This window comes from Pinus tabuliformis, chromosome 6 (assembly GCF_031772625.1).
Source record: "Pinus tabuliformis cultivar Carrire ecotype Pingquan chromosome 6, CPIR1, whole genome shotgun sequence".
Taxonomy (NCBI): domain Eukaryota; kingdom Viridiplantae; phylum Streptophyta; class Pinopsida; order Pinales; family Pinaceae; genus Pinus; species Pinus tabuliformis.
Window position 1 is genome coordinate 30,703,671 of NC_142292.1, and position 26,885 is coordinate 30,730,555.

Consider the following 26,885-nt stretch of genomic DNA (forward strand, 5'->3'; position numbering starts at 1 on the left):
CAATCTATTGCCAAGCAACAACTTGGACTTTTGTGAGGCTCCAACCTCCAGAGTACCAACTTTGTTTTGTCAAGGCACCAACCTTGGACTTAGGAGCACCAACTCCCAGGACACCAATCCTTCCAGCTTTGAGGCACCAACCTCAAGGGCTCCAACCCTCTGCTGTCAAGGCACCAACCTTGGATATAGGAGCACCAACTACAAGGACACCAATCCTTCCAACTTCTGAGGCACCAACCCCAAGGGCTCTGACCCAATCTTGTCAAGGCATGTTTGATAGTAATGTTCTGCTCCCAAAAACTTTTCTTTACTGAATTTCGTTTGTTTACAGCTTCACTGTAGTCTCCATGCTACAACATCAATGGCAACCAGTCTTCATATGAAGAAGTCTTTACAACTCTTCATACTGTCCACACAGAGTTTGCAAAAGTTATCTTATGATGATATCAAATAGCCAACATGATCTCTGATAATGTCTCCACACAGCTTTAGTGAGTCTACTATTAGCTACACTAAGCTCTGCACGAGAACCAACTCTTTGTTTCAAGCCTCTATTCTCACTGTCATGGTGAATGCTTCCAACGTGACTACTGCGCACTGTTCTTGCTATTGCAATCTCTTACTTCCCAGAAATACATTCACATATGCTTCAATACTGGTGCTGGCTACTGTTCCCTTCAAGCGATATCAAAAGAAACTTTATTTATTATATCACAGAATTGTTCTTCAGTACGCATTATGTACCTGACCAATTCATCACAGGTCTGAGTCTTTCACAAGGTAACACGATCAATAGAGTTGCTCGTCCTTCGACTGCCTCCTGTCCGGTTGGACCTTCGTCTTCCTTTTGTCTTGCTGGACCTTCGACCTCTTTCTATCCTGCTAGACCGTCGGCTTCCTTCTTTCTTCCAATTCGCCAACAACAACTGCATAAAGACAACTCTCTATTTTCTTAGCTTGATACGCCTGACCTTTGGCTTCCCTTTCGCTTGCTTGAGCTTCGGCTTCCTCAATGCTCGCTCGACGTTCTGGCTTCCCTCCTCCTATCGCTTTAGCTTCCTCTGCGCTCGCTCGACCATCTATGCTCGCTTGACACTTCGACTTTCCGATCCATGGCTTTCTCTGTCTATTCGAGTGTTCCAATACTCACAAGACACGTTCAGGAGGAAGAGAGGCCGAAATACAAAGAAATGTTGCTTATTAAAAAATATCAGAGAGGTCCTTTTTCCTTTAATAATATTCATACATTAGACTTCATTATTTACAGAGGATTTCATTGGAGAGACTATACCAACAGGGAGGTCCCACATGCCACGTCACAATCGCAATCGCAATCGCAGCTTTCAGGAGGTCTTTTATAAGTCATGTCTATAACATCGCCGATGGCCGATTACCGATTGCCCCTACTGGATGCGATATGATTATAAACTGTTGTTAATAACTCTGTCGGGTCCATAGCTCCATCGCAATCGGCGGATTTAACATCCCTTAGAAACTAGCGACACAACAAATGCGATATTACATTAGGGCGGTTTATAATGGAGCCGCGGGTCCGCATGTATTATAGCAATCGGAGGTTTCGAGGGTGACAACCCTTTATAACTTGCGATATGAGAGTTCCGATAGGCGGATGCAATATATCAATAGGGCGGTTTATAATGGTGCAGCGGGTCCGCATATATATCGCATTTATTTATTATATACTCTTCTACTCTTAACCTGTTCGGTTCCGTGTATTATCGCAATCAACACTTTCAATGTGGCAAGGCTTTACAAGAGTCTTGCGATATGGCGGATGTGATATTTCAATAAACAGAAGTTAATACACCCGTTGGGTCCGTATATATATATATATATATATATATATATATATATATATATATATATATAACCTTCCCACTCTATGACATTGGTTATATAGAATTTAACCACATGAAATTCTTATATCCGCTATTTCTATTATAATGTTTATATAATAGAAATACACAATAATCATGCGTAACTTACCTTTTCCGCCTTTTTATAGCCTTTGCACATTTTCCGATGTTTGCCTTTTTCGGATCAATCCTCCACCGTAGATCTTACCATCCCATCCAATGGTTGATATTACACCCGACCAATAAAGCTGCTCAAAAGATCTCCGTCGTTCAATCTACCCCGCTTGATCTCATGGTTGATATTGATTTCGGGTGGATAACTTGCAAGAGGAATACCCGCCCGATAAAGCGGTTTTCTCTCTCCCGTCTCCTGCTCTGCTTCTCCTTGGTTTCATATCATCATTTAGCATCCTAGAATATTGCCATATTGACATCAATGACAATCTAGGTCAACAATCTCCCCCTTTGTTATTGATGGCAATATTCTTCTTCTCTACCCCTTTGACATCAATGGCAAAGGAGTGCTCTGGGACTCCCCCTGTCGAACTGCTACTCTTCTTTTTACTCAAGATAGAAGGATCGCTGCAACTAGCACATTATCCCCTCTTTATGTCTTAGAACTACATTATCATGGCTTCAACAATGCGTCAGTTCTGTCAGAGGTTGCCAACTGCTCTTGCTTCCTACTTCATTCCCAGATGTATCTGTTTGTTTGAAGGTTGCCTTTATTTGTGTCCATAATTCACCTGTTCTCACATTCAATCCCTGAGTTGAGGCATAAACTTCTGTAATAACAGCAACATGGTTATTTTCCCTATTTCTCTAGTATTGGATGGCCTTCTCTGCTGCTCCAATTTCTGCTTAGTGATCAAGTGGAAAACATCTTCAACACCAGTCCAAAGAATAGTTAAGAGATCAAGTTCTTCAATGGAGTGCTCCTGAGAAATAATCTTTGTTAATGAATGATTGTTAATATCAGTGTTGTGAAAATCGCGATAAATTCAAATTATCGCGATTTTTTCGACATGTCGATTTTATCGCGATTATTATACGAAATTATCGTCGGAAATTTTTTTTAGCCGATTTTTATGAAATTATCGTGATAAATTCGAATTTATCACGATAACAATCAAAATTATGGTGGGGGTCTCCGACAGCGAGGTTTTATGATGTTTTTTTTGGTTTTTTTATGAAATCATTTGCACACTCGGGGCAGCGAGGTTTTATAAGGGATGCTAAATGTTCGAAATGCAATTTTTTTTTAAAGAAACAAATAATTTTTGAGTGGGGAAGCTTAATGATCAAGTCTAGGCCCTAGTATTGATATGCTATTCATGGTAATGTTAAATTCTTAAAGTAAAAGTGACAATCTCCTTAATCTTCATTTTCATCCTTTTACTTAAATTTTTAACATTACCATGAAATGACTCAGGATGTTTGAGAGTGGTTCCGACCTCATTGGATTTCATATGGAGAAAGTAGAATTTTAGATTTCATTCAAAATGCAGCAGACTTGTCAGTTTTTCAGGATTTCAGGATTGGGAGATTGTAATGTTTCCAGGTGACACCACCTGCTTGGGCTATCCCTGCCACCAGTAGAGGATGTGGTCTACCTCCTATAGCTCCTACTTCTAGTTCTTCAGCTTCTAGAGCATAGCAGACTCCACTGCCAACTCCACTAGCACCAACATCTACATCTAGAGGGAAAGGGAAAGCTGTGGCATTTTCTCGCAAGAGGGGCAGAGGAAATCAATAGGATTAGACTTTAGTTATTTTCTTCATTTTATTGTATATGACATTATGACATGATGAGATACATTATTATATTTTTTGTTGATATTTTGAGGCTGAGTTGGGACTCAGGAGTCAGGACTTACTATTCAGGACATGATTCAATGTTATGTGTGATTTTAGCACTAGAAATGATATTAAACATCTTATATATTAGTTTTTTTATCATATTTATGTGTCAATGTATTTATTTTATGTTGTAGATTGTTTAGATATTAAAAAAATTGAAAAAAATTAAAAAAAAAAATGAATATTTTTGTACCAAATGATTTTTTCCTGATTATTTCCGATTATTTCCCAATAATTACGATTTTTTCCGATTTTTTCCTCACGCTAATATTATCCCGATAACGATTAATGCAACATTGGTTAATATAGCTCAACAAGGATTTCATAAGGACCCTTTCACTAATAGCTTCTGCAATAATGATCAAGAATCACAGGCTCCCCCTAACTGTATGCATCTTCTCTTTTGGCAGAATCTTCCTATCAAATGCTCAGATTGTCAAAGATCAGGTCAACAACATGTGTTGTTGGCTGGAGAGTTCAAGGGACTTTTGGATTGTATTTGCTTCCTTCTCCATACTTGTGTAACTTTCTTCTTTTGCATGGTTCTAGCTTGTGTAAGAGCCCAAGTTAAGTTACAATCACGTGCCATATGACCAATGTTATGACACTTGAAGCATTCTACATTGTTCATGAATAAGAATTCATGATTTCTTCCTGCAAAATTGTTCCTTGGAGATTGTTGGGGACCATAATATCTATCTTTATGATATGGTTGGGGACCATAACATCTATCTTTATGATATGATTTACAATCTTTTGCCATGTGACCAAAGTTTGTACAAGAATAACAATAACCAAGAAATAAACTTTGGTACTTGGCAGATGGAGATTTCCTTGATGTACTTCTGAACTCTTTCTATCTTGAGATCCTTTGATGATAACCATTGCTTCTAGCATCCTTGACATTATCTACATTTCTTCTTGGAGCAGGATTTCTTCCATTGTTGCCTTGATTTTTCTCCTTGCCTTTGCTAGAACTGGGAGCATCACCATTTCTTTCTGGCTTCTTCACATCCCTTTTGTTTGAAGCATTATCATTCTTGTTTGAGGATTCACCTGCATACCCGAGACCTGATTTATCAAATGGACATCTTTGATGGCTGAGCATGTCATCCAAGGCTTGAGAGCTCTTTAAGGTTTTGTTCATCCCTTCAACCTTTTTCCTGAGGAAGACAATCTCTTCTTCCAATCTTTCACACTCATTATTCTTCTTAGCAAGTTGTTTCTTAGTTTCTTCCTTGATATGGGCAGCTTCATTTGCTTCTATTTTAAGGGAGATGATATCTGACTTCATGTTGAAGATTTCTTCATTTTCCTTTGCTAGACTGCTCTCCATTTCTTCCTTGATCCTTGTAGCTTTACATGTTTCGGCTTTGAGAAGTTTGATGTTAGATTTTAATTTGAAGATTTCTTCATCCCTTGCTTTTAGTTGACATATCATGGTGTTTCTTTCCTTTTCTGCTTCATCGACTTGTTTTTCTATGATTGCTAATGCTTCCATTGTCTTCTCAGCTCCTTGTGCTAACTTTCTTGCTTCTTGTAGTTGACTTGACAAGGTATCTTCCTATTTCTTTGCTTTATCCAATTGATTTGTCATGGATATGACTTCTTCATGATGCTTTCTTTTGCTTTGATGAAATTCCTTCTTAAGCTTGACAAGCTCTTCATCCCTTTCCTGTATTTGAAGCTGGACAAGGTCAACTTTCTTCCTTGTTTGGTCTTGGTCACCAGCTAGTGCTTTCTTCTTAAGTTCCTTGTTTTCCTTTTTCAAATTGATAATCTCTTCCATGGAAGCTGTAAGTTGAGCGAGGAGATCTTCTACAAAATCTTTTTCATTCTCTTCATCTTCTAGATCTTCTTTAGCCTTGATATCATCATTCTCATTTTCAGCTTCTGTGATGGGTTCTGGATTTCCTTCTTGATTTCCATCATCTTCTTGACTGATGGTCATGGTCAATGCTCCTTTTGAGTGAAGGTCATGAAGTTTGTCCCATATACCCTTTGCTGACAAGCATTTTCCTAAATTGTTCTTTATAGAATCAGGTAGCCCATTCAAGACTGCCTTCATTGCTTTTTCATTGCACTCCTTGGTCTCCATCCATCATGCTATCAACAGTTACTGATTTCCAGATTTCAATGCCTTGAGTCTTTAAGAAATTTCTCATTCTTGCTTCGCATATATTAAAGTTCCCATTGAACCATGGAGCCTCCTCAAATTGATTGTTTTCTATTTTAGTGGTATAGGGAGACACATCCTTAGGAGGATTGGAGACTTTCTTCCTTGAATTCGTCATTTGTGTTCTAAAGATCAACCTTCAAGTTGTTAGGCTCTGAGTGAAGGTACTAGCTCTAATACCAATTGTTGGAAATACTAGGGGGGGGGGGTGAATCCGTTTTTCTTTTCAATTGTTATTTTACCAGTTAAAACATTTATATTCAGAACACAAGATGAACAATAAGAATAAATGCTTTTATTAATATAATCTTTGCGATAAAATAGATACAATGTATATGTGGTTCCAATCTTTTGCCAAGCACCAACTTGGACTTTTGTGAGGCTCCAACCTCTAGAGCACCAACTCTGTTTTGTCAAGGCACCAACCTTGGACTTAGGAGCACCAACTCCCAGGACACCAATCCTTCCAGTTCTGAGGCACCAACCTCAAGGGCTCCAACCCTTTGCTGTCAAGGCACCAACCTTGGATATAGGAGCACCAACTTCAAGGACACCAATCCTTCCAACTTCTGAGGCACCAACCTCAAGGGCTCCAACCCAATCTTGTTAAGGCATGTTTGATAGTAATGTTCTGCTCCCAAAAACTTTTCTTTACTGAATTCTGTCTGTTTACAGCTTCACTGTAGTCTCCATGCTACAACATCAATGGCAACTAGTCTTCATATGAAGAAGTCTTTGCAACTCTTCATACTGTCCATACAGAGTTTGCAAAAGTTATCTCATGATGATATCAAATAGCCAACATGATCTCTGATAATGTCTCCACACAGCTTTAGTGAGTCTACTATTAGCTGCACTAAGCTCTGCACAAGAACCAACTCTCTGTTTGAAGCCTCTGTTCTCACTTTCATGGTGAATGCTTCCAGCGTGACTACTGCGCACTGTTCTTGCTATTGCAATCTCTTACTTCCTAGAAATACATTCACATATGCTTCAATACTGGTGTTGGCTACTTTTCCCTTCAAGCGATATCAAAAGAAACTTTATTTATTATATCACAGAATTGTTCTTCAGTATGCATTATGTACCTGACCAATTCATCACAGGTCTGAGTCTTTCACAAGGTAACACGATCAACAGAGTTGCTCGTCCTTCCACTGCCTCTTGTTCGGCTGGACCTTTGTCTTCCTTCTGTCTTGCTGGAAATTCTTTCTTCCAGTTCACCAACAACAACTGCATAAAGACAATTCTATGTTTTCTTATCTTGATACGCCTGACCTTTGGCTTCCCTTTTGCTCGCTTGAGCTTCGGCTTCCTCAACGCTTGCTTGACCTTCTGGCTTCCCTCCTCCAGTCGCTTTAGCTTCCTCTGCGCTTGCTCGACCATCTATGCTCGCTTGACAATTTGGCTTCCTGATCCATGGCTTCCTTTATCTATTCGAGTGTTCCAATACTCACAGGACACGTTCAGGAGGAAGAGAGGCCGAAATACAAAGAAATGTTGCTTATTAAAAAATATCAGAGAGGTCCTTTTTCCTTTAATAATATTCATACATTAGACTTCATTATTTACAGAGGATTTCATTGGAGAGACTATACCAACAGGGAGGTCCCACATGCCACGTCACAATCGCAATCGTAATCGTAGCTTTCAAGAGGTCTTTTATAAGTCATGTCTATAACATCGCTGATGGCCGATTACCGATTGCCCCTACTGGATGCGATATGATTATAAATTGTTGTTAATAACTCCGTCGGGTCCATAGCTCCATTGCAATCGACGGATTTAACATCCCTTAGAGACTAGCGACACAACGAATGCGATATTACATTAGGGTGGTTTATAATGGAGCCGCGGGTCCGCATGTATTATCGCAATCAGAGGTTTCGGGGGTGACAACCCTTTATAACTTGCGATATGAGAGTTCCGATAGGCGGATGCAATATATCAATAGGGCAGTTTATAATGGTGCAATGGGTCTGCATATATATCACATTTATATATTATATACTCTTCTGCTCTTTGCTATAACCTGTTCGGGTCCGTGTATTATGCAAACAACACTTTCAATGTGGCAAGGCTTTACAAGAGTCTTGTGATATGGTGGATGCGATATTTCAATAAACAGAAGTTAATACACCGGTCGGGTCCGTATCTTTATATATATATATATATATATATATATATATATATATAACCTTCCCACTCTATAACATTGGTTATATAGAATTTAACCACATGAAATCCTTATATCCGCGCTATTTCTATTATAATGTTTATATGATAGAAATACGCAATAATCATGCGTAACTTACCTTTTCCGCCTTTTTATAGCCTTTACACATTTTCCGATGTTTTCCTTTTTCGGATCAATCCTCCACCGTAGATCTTACCATCCCATTTGACGGTTGATATTACACCCGACCAATAAAGCTGCTCAAAAGATCTCCGCCGTTCAATCAACCCTGCTTGATTTGACGGTTGATGTTGATTTTGGGTGGATAACTTGCGAGAGGAATACCCGCCCGATAAAGTGGTTTTCTCTCTCCAGTCTCCTTCCACGCGCCGGTCGATGAATGGTATTGGGTGATCAGCCCTAAATACAACTTATAGCTTTTTCTCGCTCGATAACCCGCTTTTTTTTATAAAACCGCCTTCCTTCACGACTAATGATTTCTATGCGGACCCCGCTGATGTGATTTCTCCGATATATATACTGCACCGCTCTTATCTGCTCTCATCTGCTCTTGGCTTGTCGCTCCTATGGCTTCCGATACACTGCTCCAATAGGTCTTCTCTGATATCCCTCCGATATCTCATGATATGGTTCCTCTGTTAACTGCTCTTTCACTGGCTTCTCCTCCTCATGCATGTTTCTCTTTGTTCCTTCTCTTTTGATGACTTCTTCCTCTTTGTGGGACTTCTTGGGCATATAATACATGCGATACTCCCGATATGGCTCCTCTTGCTCCAATAGGTCTTCCTTTGGCTTTGCAATGTCTTTCAATGAACTTCTCTGATACCTTCATACCTTGATGGCTTTTGATATCTTTTTCGATATGCCTCTCTTGCTCTGATATTCTGCAATACTCCTCTGATGTGTTAACTCCTCTGATACTTTGCAATACTCTTAAGCATAAGCGATAGCTTTGATATGCCTCCTTTGTTAACTCCTCTGTTAACAGACTCTTACTCATGGCTTAGCTTTCCTGATGGCCTTGCTCCTGTTTCTTCATGAATCTACTCTGCTTCTCCTTGGCTTCATATCATCATTTAACATCCTAGAATATTGCCATATTGACATCAATGACAATCTAGGTCAACACTGTAATCTAGGTTGAACCAATCACTGTTTGGCACATCATGGTGACATTCTGTGGTATGTCATCCAATTTAAAAGGTATGTATTGCAGAGCCTTCGAACCACTATATAGATGACACTATAATTGCTGCAATTTTGCCTATCCGAAAATCACGGATATACAAGTATGCCGAGACTGTGTTCAGTATATTAGGTAGTACTCCGTGATTGAGATCCGAGCTTGTTGACTCATGCAACCGAACTGTGGGAGACTGAATATTGCACGGTGATTAACCAGAGCCCTTTCTTGTAACCAGAGCTCTGATACCATGTTGAGAATTTGATAGGGAAAACGATAATTTAAATTCTCTTAAATGATAACTGTTTGTGTAACATTTTTACTTATTATCTTTGTTCATTGTTATTACAGTGTTCAGTACATCAAACATCTATCAAGACAATAACATCAGTGACATAATAGTTAGGCTTCAAGCCAGGGCTAAAACCCCTCCTCTTGAGGGGAAAACCAACAATTCTCTTCTTATCGATTCTTCATTAGATGAGTAAACTGACCTTGACAATTATATTTGACCCATAAAGCCTCTCCTAGACCAAGACATAGTCATCCTTCACTAGTTCTTCTATCATCACTGTAACACCATGTATCACTAGCCTTTGTTATCATGTAGAGCAGGCACCAAACAATATCACTAAGTAAACTGAGCATCACTGTCATCATTGAGCTGTTGAAATTTCTAAGTATGACCCGTTAGAAATTTTATCTGTATTCTCTGGTTTATTTCTCCTACTTGTTAATTATGAACAAGTTATTTAAACATATAAATATTGAAATAAACACCATAGTGTCTCAACCATCTATAGATCAACAACTGAAAGAAATAGCAAACACACAAGTGACACCGTTATTTTTGGACAACTCGTCCCCGGAAAAACCCAACTTGGGAAAACCGTACAACAATTATGAGGGTTTATTTTATTATGCAGTCTATCCTTGAGTACAATTGGGTGCCAAACTGGCTCACCCGACAGAGAAAATAATCCGGCAATAATACCTCTCTATTCGGAAGCAGATATTCATAAAATCTGCCCCACGAAACCCTCTCCAACAACCTCTGAAGCTCAGTGTCAGCCCACCTGGCCTCAGCGTCAACCCAGAACCCTCTGCGTCAGCCCTTTGAGGCACTGCGTAGCCTCTACGGCTCTCTGCGTCACTCCTGCTGCCCTCTGCGTGGATGACGCAGGCCCTTCTGGCCTCTGCGCAGTCCCTGCTAGCTCTGCGTGGCTCTCTCTGGCTCAGCGTCTGCCTCTCTCTGCTTCTGCGCTAGTCTCTCGGCACTATCTCTGCCTCTCTATCTCGTACTCACTGCCCCTCGCTGCAAATTGATCACTGATTCGACTTTTCTTAGCAAACCCCGCTCTAGAAAATCTAGCAACTGATCACTCTGGTGTATTCTCCAACTGACTCTCAAGCCTCCTCTTATACTTTTCCTGTTGGTCCTTCAACGACCGAGATTACATCTCTAATCAACGACTAAGATTAGATTTGGCTTGATCCATGTCTTTTGGAACCTTCTAACCCAGTTTTATATTAATACCCATTAATATTTTATTTTTCCTAAGTTTAGACTTAGGAACTCCATTAATAATATTAATTATTTTAATATATCTTAAACCGGGTAGAATTTGCCCAAACCATTTTTGGGTCTTGGAGATCTCATGTGCTTTAGCCTCTCCACCAATTTTCATGGCTAGAGCACATCTGATGCTACCCCAAATCAACACTCCCTCTTAGCGAGGACTGTGCTCTAGTAATACTCCACACTGAGCATCACTATGATTATACAACACTAGTATCTGTGTTGATGCTAGGCCTCCCTGCCCAACATCCTCTGCACTGCTGCATCCTGTACTGCTGCCCATGGCTCTACGACTGCCACTACTGCATTTGTATGACAACTCCCTCTACATCCGTGCTGTTGCTGGTCGTTTCTCCCAACACTGCATCTGCACTGCAACCCCCTCTCATCATGCTGCATTGTGCTACTGCATACTGTTACTGCACTGCAAGTCATTTACTGAGAAGTAACTGATCCACCCAACTACTGACATCCCTGTCAGGCTAGAAACACTCCCGATGCTGAAGCTCTCTCTGCTGCTATCAAGTGCTCCCTCTCTTAACTCTGCGCTGCTGCAACGACTCCCTGCCTCGTGCCGTTGCAAACCTCTCTGTGCCATCTTGCACTGTTGCAACCTTCTATGTGCCTCGCGCACTGCTGTAGCGTGCTAGCTCTGCACTGCTCGGGGCTACTGCACTGTAGCACTCTCTGCCACTTCATCCGTTTGTTTATATCGACATCCACCAGTCCTCCTGCTACTCTCTCTTCGGGGCTCCTGTAGCCCGGTATAATCTAAGAGTTTGGGTGCCTTAAGGATCCTGCCTCTCATTGCCTGTAGTGCTCCTGACTACAACTCGATGTCTCCCCCCTTTTCTCTAGAGGTACATGAACACTCATGGCATAGTTGTCATCAACGACCATCTCCGCTTTTTCTTTCGACTCCTCTGAGTCTCTATTTCCCTCTGGAAGTTCTCTCTTTGACTCCCTTTGAGTCTCGATTTCCCTCGTGGAAATCCACCTGCCAACCGTCGAGTCGCACCTCTCTGATCCCCTATGCACTTGCAACACTGATCCAGATTCCTTCGCCTGAAATCCGCCTTGGTAGCGACTCTCTCTACCTTGGTTTTGACCCGTTAGGTACTGTTCTGTCTTGGCAACAACGACACCCCACCAACTTCACTCCTTGCAAACTGCCCATAACTTCCTAAGCCCCAACAATCAAAGGACCGAGCCTCCAGGGTCTGCGCAATCCCGACACTGGTTGAAATGCTCCCCAAGCCAACTGCATCAACCGTCCTGGTCTCTGCATGGCTCTTCGTGAGCCTTCTTCTGCCCTCCTCAGCCTTTGCGCTGACCTCTCTCTGGCCCGAATTGATGACATAGTCCCTCTGTGTGAACCCTTCTTCGCCGCTTTCTGCTAGGAACAACTTCTGTCACTCAAGACAGCTATTTCTGCTGCAAATGCTTTGCTTCAGCTCTCCTGTGATCTGCAACCATGCTCTGATACCATGTTGAAATTTCTAAGTGTCATTTGTTAGAAATTTTATCTGTATTCTCTGGTTTATTTCTCCTACTTGTTAATTGCGAACAAGTTATTTAAACATATAAATATCGAAATAAACACAATGCAATCTCAACCATCTACAGATCAACAACTGGAAGAAATAACAAACACACAAGTGACACTGTTATTTTTTGACAACTCGTCCCCGGAAAAACCCAACTTGGGAAAACCGGTGCAACAATTCTAAGGGTTTATTTTATTATGCAGTCTATCCTTGAGTACAATTGGGTGCCAAACTGGCTCACCCGACAGAGAAAATAATCCGGCAGTAATACCTCTTTATTCGGAAGCAGATATTCAGAGAATCTGCGCCACGAAACCTTCTCCAACAACCTCTCAAGCTCAGCGTCAGCCCATTGAGGCACTGCGCAACCTCTACGACTCTCTGCGTCACTCCTGCTGCCCTCTGCGTCGATGATGCAGGCCCTTTTGGCCTCTACGCAGTCCCTGCTAGCTCTTCGTGGCTCTCTCTGGCTCATTGTCTGCCTCTCTCTGCTTCTGCATTGGTCTCTCGACACTATCTCTACCTCTCTGTCTCTTAGTCAGTACCCCTCGCTACAAACTGATCATTGATTCGACTTTTCTTAGTAAAGCTCGCTCTAGAACATCAAATGACCGATCACTTTTGTGTATTCTCCAACTGACTCTCAAGCCTCCTCTTATACTTTTCCTATTGGTCCTTCAACGACCAAGATTACATCTCTAATCAATGACTAAGATTAGATTTGGCTTGATCCATGTCATTTGGAACCTTCTAACCCAGTGTTATATTAATACTCATTAATATTTTATTTTTCCTAAGTTTAGACTTAGGAACTCCATTAAAAATATTAATTATTTTAATATCTCCTAACCCAGGTAGAATCTGCCCAAACCATTTTAGGGTCTTGGAGATCTCATTTGCTTTAGCCTCTCCACCAATTTTCATGGCTATAACACATTCGATGCTACCCCAAATCAACACGAGCTACTGTGGAGGTTTTTTGAGTTGCTGAGGAGAGATCCGAGTTTCTGAGTTGATGCCCGAGCTCCTGTACTTGGGATACAATCCGAAACATGAGATCTGAATCTTTGTGTTAATGACCGAGCTCTTGTAGTTGACCCAAACATCTCAGAGGATATGCGAGCTCTTAATCTCAAAGGATCTGCGGGGTTTCTCCATGCTGTAGCTTGACATCCGAATTCTTCCATAGTAATGAATCATCGAAACAAAGAATCCACACCTTTTCCCGTTCACCGAAATCTCAGAGTGATGCAAAGTTTCTTCTCTGTCTTTTTGCGATGAGCATAGCCTCATATATATAGTTGTTTGTTCATATATAGGCTGACTTATATCAACAAATAGTTGTATCTATTTATTTGATCTGACATAGATGAACCGACATGTCTCATATATATATTTATTCATTGGAGCCGACATGAAGCTTCTTTTTGCATACGTTGAGGCTAACTTATGGATGACTGTGCTTGTCTTCTAGGAGAGCTTTTACATTGACATCTTCATAAGTGTAGCAATACTTCAATTATATATTTATGACAAGATGACAAAACCCGTAAAGACATCAAGAATAAGTCTTTGACCTACAATAAAAACTTCTTTCTCATGAAACCCATAATGCAAGTATAAAATACATTTTATTATCATTGTCTTCTTCATAAATTCATAATTAAAGTCATTATGAAGACCGAACCTAGTTACATTCTACAACAACAAAGACCCGATGAATTATAAAATTTCCTTCTTAAGTAGCAAGATCTTGGCATGCAATATAGAAAAAGAAATATCGCCCTACTTGCCCATGTGACAACAATGTAAAAATACAAACTCACTGGCTCTTGCATTTTCAAAACGAGAATGATTATGATCGAATCTAAACCATAAATGCATTAATAGAAAAATAAAAATCATGTTACCCATTTGTCTGGATTAGTCTCTCACTTTGAGGGGGCATCGATTTTTTTATTATTATCTATAATGACGTGAGGCTTGAAATAACAAGAAATATTTAAATCATTTATAAGTTCAATTATACACTAAGTTGCATGAAGCGCCGAAACGTTTTAGAGTTTCCGAAACAGATAGGTTTAGAAATGTCACCTCCCAAAAACGGAAACATCGGTCGAAACGTCACACACACACACACATGTAAGTTTATAAATAAGTGATTAACACATTATCCTGGAAGAAAAAAAGGGAAATAAGACCCATAGATGACACTTTAGAAGGAAAACCAAGTCTATATTAACTCTCATAGATGATTACATGATGGTCGAGTTTCGGTCAAGTTTCGGAGTTTCAGGTACAGGGACGTCCTGAAACGTCGGGTTCCTAGAAGTTTCGTGCAACATAGATTACACACAACGCCTTTTCCCTCTTACAAACTGGGGTTAGTTCGCAACAAGCTCTTTTCATTCAATCTGGCAGGAAAGAATATGCAGCCTCCAAACAAAAAATATCAGATCTGCAGAGTGAAAAAGTGAGTCCTTGAAAAGAAAAAAAATGCTAAAAATTAACTTCTAAGTTGTTGTTGCCTTTTGCAAGGGATGCTATTTGATGCCAATATGTGAAGTTCGATTAATGCAAGTGCTCCTTATGGAAAAAGGAAGCATCCATTTGTAAGAATACATATTATTCATGTTCACACCATTGAACACACGTAACAATATACTTGCATGAATTCATGGAGCTACAAGCATTGTGTATATACCCTACATGAAAAGATGTGGGAATGCACAAAACACATTAAAATGCACAGTTATTATCAACAAATTGATCATTGTACATATAGGTCTCATCATAAGGTTTGTGGATTCTCCAATTGACCCTAAGACTAGAGAACTCCAGGTCTATGTTGGAGCCCTCATAGCTTGAGGTTTGTGGATTCACCAGTTGGCCTTAAGACTAGAAAACTCTGGGTCTATGTTGGAGCCCTCATAGCTTGATATAGTTGTTGACACCTAATCCTCATGATTGGGGAATTTGTAACATAAATAAATCAGGAATGTGAACAGTCATTAGAAGATGAACTGAACAATCACTCCTAATGTATAAAACAATAACATACCTATGAAATAAACACACCAATCAGTTTTTCTGCCGTTGGAGAGTTACTGCCTGGCCTGACATGGTATCAGAGCCAGTCCTAAAATAGTCGTAACTCCCTGCCACTGCCTCTGTCCTGCGTCTCTGCCAAGCCTGTGCTGCCCTGACGCTCTCTCACCTAACGCTCTCACCGTCCACCAGTAGTTTCTTCACCCAACTCACTTATAATACTAATATCAATATCGCTATCACCGCTGCTCATTTCATGGCCGCTGTGATGAAAGACGCAATTTATGAATTTGTGGACCTTCCTAAGACAATTGTCACATAACAAATCAAAGCGAAAATCGACATGCATGTGCCTGCCTTCCTCGCCTGATATATTGAGGGCACGGAGTAGCCTCGACTTCATCACCCCGTTGCTCGAATCTAAAGCTCTCTGCAATTTTTCTCTCAGCCTTATTTTCTCCTGCAAAGAATAAGGGCGATCACGTGGTGGAGAATAATCAGGTTGCGACTCTAACGGAGCTGTCAACTTCTCCATGGTGGGTTGCACTTTCTGGAGTTCTTTGAGATCAGGTGTTTGTATATGCATTGTTTATGTTTTGAACATGCTGTTTGTATATGCCTTGGACGCCGTCGGTTCAGCTATTGGATATATAATGTATACAACGCTGCTTGTATTGAATTTATAATGTATACAACGCTGTTTGTGTTTGCCTTGGACGGTGTTTGTGTCTGCCACCCGTCGCCATAAAAAAAAATTTAATCCATTCTACTGAGAATTGTTGCGGATTTCTAGTCTCCGGTTGGAACCGTCCGTGGCAAGAAGATCTCTCACTTGCTCATTATATATCTCTATCATTTGAACTCCAACCTGATATGTGAATACATCCGTCCTCTTTTTAGAGATTTCAAATAAGTCGTTCAGTGCTCTGTACTTCACTCCCCAAGTCTCTTCAGTAATTACATGTGGACCAGTCATGCGGCTTCTTGTGTTGGCAATCTGAGTTTTAATCAACCAGAGCGATGGTAATATCACAGCATATTGTTTGCAATCTATTTGTTCCAGTACCATGTCCCGCGGACGTTTGGGCAGCATTTAACACAAGCACTCAAATTGTTTATGCGGTGATATATATATATATATATATATATATATATATATATATATGTGGTGATATATGTTACAGTGGTAGTATGTTATCAGCATTTGTTTCAATGGTCAATAATATATAAATGGCGTAGCAGAATCAGAATCATTCTATTAGCAGCAAAAGTTATTTTTTCCTCAAAAGCACATTCTTTTTGCCATTAGAAGTATTATTCTATCAGCAGAAGTAATTTTTTACAGAATGCATTCAATCATCTCTATGGTAGGAATAATTCTCACTGGCAAGGAGAACTATCCTGAATGGTCCCGGATGATAAAACACACCCTCATCTTCAATGAGTTGTGGCAGGGAGTGTGTGTCGGAGAAGGAGACAATGACCCAGTACAGCCTACATCAGACAAAGAGCTCGTCATTTGGGATAACAAGAACAACAAAGCATATGCATTAATCGCAACATTTGTAAATGAAGAAGTAAGTCGCCATATTTCATCATATTCAACTGCCTTTGAAGCTTTACAAAAGCTGAAAGAACTCTATGACTCACATTCTGCACTTGAAGTTGTTCAGCTCATGATTAAACTCTTCACTCTTGAACTGAAAAATAATGATCCTCTTGCTCTTGCATCTGAAGTAAAGTCTATAATGCATGATATTAAATCCACTAAGGTTGAGCTGGATATCCCTCTTATTGCTTTTCTCAAGGCACTCTATCCTACTTACTCCAATTATCTTGAGTCTCTACAAGCAAATGGAAATCTTAAAGATATAACCTTTGATTCTCTTGTGAAAAAGTTTGCTGAAAGAGAGAAAGCCTTTGGAAAGAAGACAGTCCCTGAATCTTCTGAAGAGACTGTTTGCCTTGCTCATAAAGAAAAGCATCATGCTCAAGACTCTACAAGAGGAAGAGGTGGACGAAGAGGAAGAGGAAGATATTTCAGAGGCAGGGGGGGCAGACATTCTCAAGGAGAAAAGGCAGATCTGCATTGCATTCGCTGCAAACGAAATGGATCACATGATGCTTCTACATGCAAGCTACCATGGGACAAAATTGAGCAGAAAAGAAACCAGCAGAAAGGTAAAACTGATGATACAGACAAAGGTAAAGCACCTGAATCCGCTCACTATATTGAGGCACAATGTAACATTGGAGTAAATGAAGATTTGTTTAATGCTTCACTTGCTTCTTCGAAAAATGATTGGTTGCTTGATTCAGGAGCAACCTGTCATATGACTCATAGGAAAGATTTTTTTGAAGATTTCACTGACAATGTTGATGGAGTAGTATACTTTGCAGATCAGTCAAAAATCAAGCCATCAGGGCTTGGCACAATCAAGCTTAAACTGCCTGGTCTTCCAGACTTTCTTCTGGATCATGTTCTATATCTCCCACAGCTCAAGAGAAACTTGATGTCCTTAGTCCACATCCGCCAGCAAGGTCACTCCATTCATATGTTTGATGGCAAGCTTGAGGTAAGAAAAGCATCTGACCACTCACTTGTCATGAGGGGAATAGAAGAAGAAAGACTTCTCAAACTGCAAGGAACCTCTGCTCATGCACAACATTTCTCATATATTTCTCATCATGAAGAAGGTACACTTCCATCAAGTTTATTATGGCATGCTAGATTTGGACATTTAAACTATGACAGTATCCGCTTATTGAAGAAAAATGGTGTTGCTGGTTTGCCTACAATTCCTAGGAAACATAAGCAATGTGATGCTTGCATTCTAGGAAAGCATAGCAAACAGTCTTTTCATGATTCACATTCAAGAGCACATAGGAAGCTTGAACTCATTCATTCTGATTTATGTGGTCCAATGCCTGTTCCTTCTGCAAATGGAAATAAATATATCATGACATTTATTGATGATTACACCAGAATGTGTTGGGTTTATTTATTGAAGAACAAATCTGATGCTTTTCAAACATTCAAGAATTTTCATAAATGGATTGAAAATGATGCACAATCTCATATTGGGTCTATTCGCACTGATAATGGAAAAGAATATACATCAAATGAATTTGAAAACTATCTTCGCCAACATGGGATCAAACATCAAACAACTGTACCTTATAATCCCCAACAGAATGGTGTAGCAGAAAGAATGAATAGAACAATTTTGAATATGGTACGATCCATGCTTTTCTTCAAAAATGTAAAGATAATGTTTTGGGTTGATGCTGTTCTATGTGCTGCATATATAAAGAATAGATGTCCATCTAATGCTATAAGAAACAAGACTCCTTATGAATTGTGGTATGGACATGTTCCTTCAGTAAAACATCTCAGGATCTTTGGTTCCACCTGTTATGCTTTGATACCAAAGGTACATAGAAACAAACTTGGTGCTAGAAGTCGTAAGTGTATCTTCCTGGGGTATTCAAACACCTCTAAAGCATACCGCCTCTATGATGAAGTAAATAAAAAGTTTTTTGTATCTAGAGATGTCATTTTTCTGGAATCATCCAAATCTGACAATGTTGTTGAGCGGCAACTTGATCGCTTGGATAGATTCGCAAAAACAAAATCATTTCAAGAATTTGATAATCAGATTCCACATCTTGAAGGGGGGATTCCTATACTAGATCAACATGTGGAATCTTCTTCTGAAGAACAATCTCCCCTGCATGAAACTCCAACAACGGATGATGCTTTAAGTGATGTAATTGATAGAATTGGGAGACTCAATCTTGATTCAGTCCCAACTCAATCAACAGAGCAGCCTGGACCATCTCAGAAAGGTCCCCCAAAGTGGCTGACAAAGACACTTGAAAGTGTTCATCCTGATGAAATTGGAAAAACAGGAACCAGAAATACAAACCGACAAGATGGAGGTGATGTAGATGACTCTAATTCACCTATTGATATGGATGTTACTTATGATTGTGAATTGAACTTGTCTACAGATTTTGAACCAACTTCCTTCAAAGAAGCTGCTTCTCATGATGAATGGAAAGAAGCGATGCAAAAGGAGTATGATGCCCTCATAAAGCATGGCACTTGGAAGCTGGTTGATCCTCCATTTGGAACCAAACCAATTGGCTGCAAGTGGGTCTACAAGAACAAATACAAAGCTGATGGCTCACTTGACAAGCACAAAGCTAGGCTTGTGGCAAAAGGCTTTGCACAGAAGGAAGGGGTCGATTATGAGGAAACTTTTGCCCCCACAGCAAAATGGGCCACCATCCGGACACTCTTTGCACTAGCTGCTTAGAACGGTTGGAAAGTCCATCAAATGGATGTAAAAACTGCATTCTTTAATGGAGATCTAAAAGAGAATGTTTTTATGTCCCAGCCTGAAGGATTTGCTGTGAAAGGACATGAACATAAAGTATGCAAACTTGTGAAGTCCTTGTATGGCCTCAAACAAGCACCACGAGCCTGGTATGAAAAACTAACTGAGCATCTTCTGAAACTCAACTTCAATCATTTTGATCTTGATGATGCAACTTTATTTGTCAAGAAAGTTGGCAAAACAGTTGTGTATCTTGTGGTATATGTAGATGATCTTTTAATGACAGGGAACAATGAAAGCTACATTGCATCCATAAAGAAGGAATTAGGGAAAAGTTTTGAAATGACTGATTTGGGTTATGTTCATTACTATCTTGGCATTGAAGTAACCCAACATCCAAAATCCATATTTCTTTCTCAAAAGAAATACATTGGAGATTTGTAAAACAGATTTGGCATGACAGAGTGCAATCCTCTTTCTACTCCAATGGAACAAAACTTAAAGCTCACATCTATTGAAGGAAATGAATTTGAGGATGCAACAAAGTATAGACAGCTTGTAGGAAGTCTCATCTACCTAACTACTACCAGACCAGACATTTCATTTACTGTTGGAATCCTTTCCAGGTTCATGCAAAAGCCTTGTGAGGGACATTGGTCTGCTGCAAAAAGAGTTCTAAGGTACTTGAAGGGAACTCAGGACCTTGGAATCAAGTATACACAGGTGGACGACTTCAGCTTGATTGGATACTCTGATTCAGACTTCGATGGAGACAAAGAAACTGGGGTATCTACTTCAGGATATGCTATGAGTCTTGGATCAGGAGCTGTCTCCTGGAGATCACGCAAACAATCAGTTCCAGCAGATTCCACAACTGAAGCAGAATACGTGGCAACAGCTGAAGCAACGAAAGAAATTGTGTGGCTTAGGAAAATTCTTGAAGATTTGTAGGTAATACAAGTACAATCAACTCCACTCATGATTGATAACACCTCTGCAATAAAGTTGGCCAAGAATCCAAAGTTCCATGATCGAACAAAGCATATCAATACTAAATATCATCTTATTCGACATCATGTTGAGGCCAAAACAATCCATCTCCGTCATTGTTCTACAAATGAGCAAGTTGCAGACATCTTCACCAAAGCACTTGGAAAGGAAAAGCTTGAACGATTCAGAATGATGCTTGGACTCACCAACATCCCTTCAGATTAAGGGGGGGAATGTTGACACCTAATCCTCATGATTGGGGAATTTGTAACATAAATAAATCAGGAATGTGAACAGTCATCGGAAGATGAACTGAACAATCACTCCTAATGTATAAGACAATAACATACCTATGAAATAAACACACCAATCAGTTTTTCTGCCATTGGAGAGTTACTGCCTGGCCTGACAATAGTGAATATTTATTGAAAAGACACGAGACATTTCATATTCAACCATATATATGCATTCTGTGATCCATAAGCGATATGAACATTTAGTATTTGCCCTAAAGTTATTTTAGCCTTTATATTCCTAGCAAGGAGAGTGTTGTACAAACATTCTGAGTTACTTGTCATGTGGCTATCAATCCATAAAAGAAAAAATAAGACAAATTTTCAAAATTAAATGCTGATAGGGATTTTAAAGAAAAACTAAGACATATTTACAAATTAAACACTGACAAGGATTTTAAAGAAAAGCTAAGACAAATTTACAAATTAAATACTGGCAAGGATTTGAACAGTGGAAGATACTCACCCATTATACGCGTCCAACTCAAAGCCGCTTATATTTTCAACCTGAGAAAGAGCCTCTCTCCAACCTTGAATTCTTTGTGGGTCGTATCGCTCCTTTTCTTCATGATCATGTAGGGCTTTAGCTACGGTCCATCTTGAGCTCCGTCCACCTGCCAGACATCTGAGAAGGTGAACATTGTAAAATGCAGGTAGAATGGTAGCCCCATGCTTCTTCAAGTCTACCATGAGGACCAATTCGAATTGGCATAGTTTTTAGAGAAAATGGCTATGTGGACGGAGGCATCTTGGATAACGGTTTCAATTTCAGAATGAATTCTTTTTCTAGCTTGTAATTCTGGCCGGTCAAGAAATGCTCGCAATCGATGGGAACTTGGAAGTAAGGCATTGGTAGAGATGTGCGGCGATAGTTTTCTTGACATTGCAGCCATGGTGAGTTATAAATATATGGAAGTAATTTGACGCAGAATAGGTCGCGAAGGAGGAATTAAATGCAGAAGTAGGGGTGTTGCCATGGGACTATTGCCATATTTGCGTGGTTGGTGGCATATTCAATCAAACCTAATGAAGGTCTGCTCAGGCGTACCAACAACACTTGAGGACTTGGTCAATTTGTCCTGTAAATATATATATATATATATATATATATATATATATTTAATTTGAAACTTTCAAACTTGTAATTTTCGGGCATGCCAGCCATTATGACACTTTTTTAAATTCAAAGCAAGTTGACCATGACATGTTTATTTTGAAATAAACTGTATTTGACGGCTAAAAACAGTTAAAACATGTAAACAAGCATCAATTTTAAAGCTTGATCATACATAACAAAGCACTTGGTTGAGACGAAATTTCTGTGTGCTATTCATGTTATGTTTTATGTTCTGTCTTGATGATCAGTATAACTAATGGAATCTAACCGATTGTAAAAATTAGAGGAAATACTGATTCACCTCCCTCTTCGTATTTCGAGAAATTGGTATCAAAGCAGGTCCTTCTTTGAAGCTTAACCCATTGAAGGTAGATCCAGAGCATTAATTGAGCTTGTAGTTGAAGATAAGATGGTTGTTGATCTCAAAGATGTTAAGTCTCTCAAAGACAAACTTCAAAAGGTGGAACAAGACAGGGATTAGACCACAACTATGTATAAAAGCTTACTTTAGAACATAAAAAGCTAAAGATCGAGAATACGAAGAATTATGATAATTGGAGATGATCCGTAATTGAAAACAGCTAGTTTCAAGGTCAAATTAAGAAACTACAAATGCCATAAAAGGATCGTGAACTTGATGAATTTTAATTTCTATATATGTATACATTTATTTTTATAACTTTTTTCTCTCTCTCTCTCTATTTTTTTTAATGGCCAAGGGCCTCATGTTAAGATGGAGAACCTCCAAAACTGTGTAGCGAAATGCTTTGATCACAATGGCAATGATGTTGACAGAGAGTTGATGTCAAAGGGCGGATCAAACTAACTTTGAGCAGCGGTTGAGCGGCCAGAAGATCGAACAAGTCTGAAACCAAATGTTATGAACAAAATTCATAAACGCAGCATAATACTCAGAAGATCTAAAATATATAAATATCCATGATAAGAAAAATATATTTATATGGAAATGTACAGAAGATATGAGATGATATGGATACAAATGAGGGCCCACTTATATATCTAGGCAGGTGCCCCTTTATGAACAACCATGTCTTTAGAGACATACCTCTTCATAACTAATGATTATCTCTGTTACACGGGAACGGCCCTCGAGAGGTGGAAAACCCGTTTCGATGGTTCCTGCGATCCCGAGAGCTTTGGAATTGTATGGGAAGGTTACCTTTTCAGCGGGAGTTGCAATGGGAGTTGGGGAATGTTCCGGGAGCTTTGAAAACTGTTTTTTTTGGAGTTCCGACGTTCCTTGGGGTTGGGGAATACAAGCCTGTAGAGAAATATGCTGAACTGCCCACAAAACACGAGCCTATGTTGAAACCTTCGCAGGAAGAAAGGCCAAAGACATCGTTAACACCGATATCCTTAATTGAGAAACTGGAGCAATCTCTTGATGGGTTAAGGAAGCGTGTGGCACCTCGACGTTAGGGCCATATCTGGGATGTCATGCCGATGAGTATTTCTTTTGCTGTTTATGTATATATATCACAGAATATTGTGTGTGCATATTGTATGTGGCAGTGAATACTTAAACATTAGAGTTGGTTTGCTTTTTCTCTTAAGAATAACTAGAGAAACATATGTAAAACTGTTCCTTTGTATTTTTAAGCCAGATTGTTTCAAAGACTGGTCATGTGTCAGAGAACTGATAATGAACTTGACATTTTATATATATATATATATATATATATATATAAGAGATTATATATTTATTATTTATATGTTTAAATTGATTTTAATATTTGAATATTTTGATTCAATATTAATTTTGATTATTATCTAAATTATATAATTAAAAAAATATTTTTATTTTTTTTATTATATAATATTACCGCTCCTGATTAGCCGTTCCTGTAAATTTTGGGGAAACCTCTAGCCGTTCCCAACACCCGCACCCAAGTTCTCAACGTTCCCACTTTCCAGAAACTCATGCAACATAGATTATTATTAAATTAATCATTATTATTATTTATATTATTTTTATACATTTTATTATAACAACCTCCCAAATATTTATAACGAGTCTTATCCTATGGTAAGAGTTTCACCCACGATGAAAAGGTAAGAAATTTTATAGTCAAAAAGCTATTTCATGATGTCAAAAATGGCATAATCAAGTACTGCTTTACACGCTTTCCTTTTCTTTATTTGTCCACGTATCAGAACTCACTTATTTTTTGTCTTTTATTTTAGAACCAGTTTCGTGGATCCATTTTGGATCATTATGTCATTGGACAAAATAGATCACAAGGAAAAATATAACAAAGTGACCAACTTGGGGATGAAAAACATAACCTGAGGCCTTGATAGAAGGCAAGGCCTCAGATTGGGCTTAGGCATATTCATTGATAAACAGGCTACTTTTGCACAATTATATTAAAGACAAATATGCTAGAAATGAAAACAGTACAAAATGAAGCTTGAGAGTTTGGTGCGGTCACAAAGTTGTTTTCTGTTAACCACGTTGTTGGTCTTGTTGCACAGATTCTGTTTAGACAGCTATACCTATCATCTGCTGGATGTTAACTATGCTTGAAATGTTACTGAGGAAGTTGAATTGAAACTGTATGGTAATGTCCCTTGGGATTTTAGACACCATTCTCATAGAATTCTCTTTAGGTTCTCGTGAGGTGGGCTGTTGTTTTAGTGATTTAAAGTTGTCTTAGCAAAGCGATAAAAGAATGTTTGAAAGCTTAAATGCCTGTGTGATTCTCGAGTTCCATTCTTATATTATTTTCTATGCTGAATATCTGCTCTGGGATTACCCCTTCCATTTTATGGCTATTTTTCAGTCTGTTTAGGTTGCATTTTACGGAACTTTACAACATATTAATGATATTTGTGACCATTATAAAGTCGACTATTTGAGACATCATCTTTTATTGAATTCGCAATTACATGAGATAGGAGATTAGAGAGATTCATCATTCAGTTGTTTGAGATGTAAACCATGGAATCCACTCAATTATTTTCCCTTGGACTATATATAGAGGTTTTTGCACTATATTTCCATGCAATGCTATCTTTCTTTTGATCTTCTCTGTGAAGCTAATAATTTGTTTTTCACATCCTTACAGAAATTTGGGTTCCCTAAATTGAACGAACCCGTGGTTATTAACTTGTTCATGCCTTGTGCTGGCTGACTGGAATATTTGTGTATCTAATTTGCAAATCATCTTTTTATTGTTAAGATAATGACCAAGAAACTTAGTAAATGCACTTCCACCTGTAAGTTGTTAGTAAAGAACAAGCATCATTGGTAGAATAATATGTTTTGATGCAGCAACCAATATAATGTAAATGGCAGAAAGTTTGATTGTTTGTTGCTTGTTGCTTTTAATGGTTGTGCAGCTACTTAAGAAGGGGTTTGGGATGGGACTTCGAGAGTGTGGTTGGATTTGAATTATTTTCATCATTATTGATGGCATTCATCAGCTGGCAACTTTTTAGTGCTTGTCAAAAGCCTTCACAGTAGGATTGAAGCATTGAAAGATTGTCTTTCAGGTCCTATTCTGTGTTGTATGCTAGATACTGATAGATTCAGTTCCATTACATCAAAAGGCGAGACCAAACAGAGATTATCAACAAATCATTCTGGAAGGGGTGGTGGGAACATTTTTGTCATTAACTGATGAATAATAGTGAATGAATTTCACAATGTTTTGAAAGCTGCCGATAGAGCAGTTTAATTCAATTTCAAGTAACATAACATTTCATTATAGTTTCAGTCCTAAAACATCTCCGTTGTTTGTTGAATTCAGTTTTTAAGCATGGTTGTTATTTGTAGATATCCACTTTACGAGGATGGATACTAGTATAGTTATGTGCACCAATATCAAAATAATTTTAACTCCTTTCTGATATCCTATTCGAATGTCCAACCATCCTAATAGATATCTCCAAGCTCCCTAATCATAATCATGAAAGCAGTTTCAATTTATTGGCTGCTATTTTGTATCCTTGTTATGGCTTGTACTTTTTTATGCAAATTCCTTGTATTAAAATGTGCTCAAGGTTTGTTATGTTGATTTTTCAAGTGTTCTCTAAACTTATAATTACTTCTTATGATTTCTCTTAGGTTAATCTTTTCTTACATTCGTATTCATCATAAATTAATTACACATAGGATGTCAGCAGTAAAACAAAATGCTAGTAGGATCATAAAGACTTAGCCAAACAAGAACACAAGATTTTTACCCTGGGAAAACCCACTTGGTGAAAAAGCCCAACAACCTTTTTCTTAAAGAAATTATTCTAGTCAACAGAGATGCATCTACGGCAAACATAAAGTCAATCTGACAACTCTGGTCACTCTTGGTCAAACTGCCCACAAGACAAGTCAATCTGTTGCTCAACAAGTACAACCTAGTCTGCTTTGGAAAGGACTGAACTTTGACCTTCTTCTCTCAAGAATGACTTGATTCTGCTCCTTAGATAAACCCAGAAACTCTCCCACAGATTTGTCCTTATTTGCCTTATGTGCATCTTCTTCGCTTGCCTTAGACAAACCAAGTTACTTGCCCTTGGGGGAGGACAAAATGGTATGTATATATAGTGTCTTGAGAGGCTGAATGGGTGCCTTTAGAAGCTGGTCCGACTTGTCTTGTTGCAGGGCCGACCAGGTCGTCTTTGGAGCCAAATTTCAAATTTAAAATTCCCAACT

The 26,885-nt window shown here is 39.0% G+C and overlaps 1 protein-coding gene across 1 annotated transcript in view; it reads left to right on the forward strand.

The window, feature by feature from the left end:
• Positions 1-26,010, forward strand: part of LOC149257062 (uncharacterized) — a 233,047-nt gene extending 207,037 nt beyond the window's left edge. The window contains exon 7 of the mRNA XM_089369038.1: positions 25,574-26,010. Coding sequence (XP_089225164.1) covers positions 25,574-25,697 — 124 coding nt within the window. The 3' untranslated portion in view covers positions 25,698-26,010. The remainder of the gene's footprint in view (positions 1-25,573) is intronic.
• Positions 26,011-26,885: the final 875 nt, after the last annotated feature.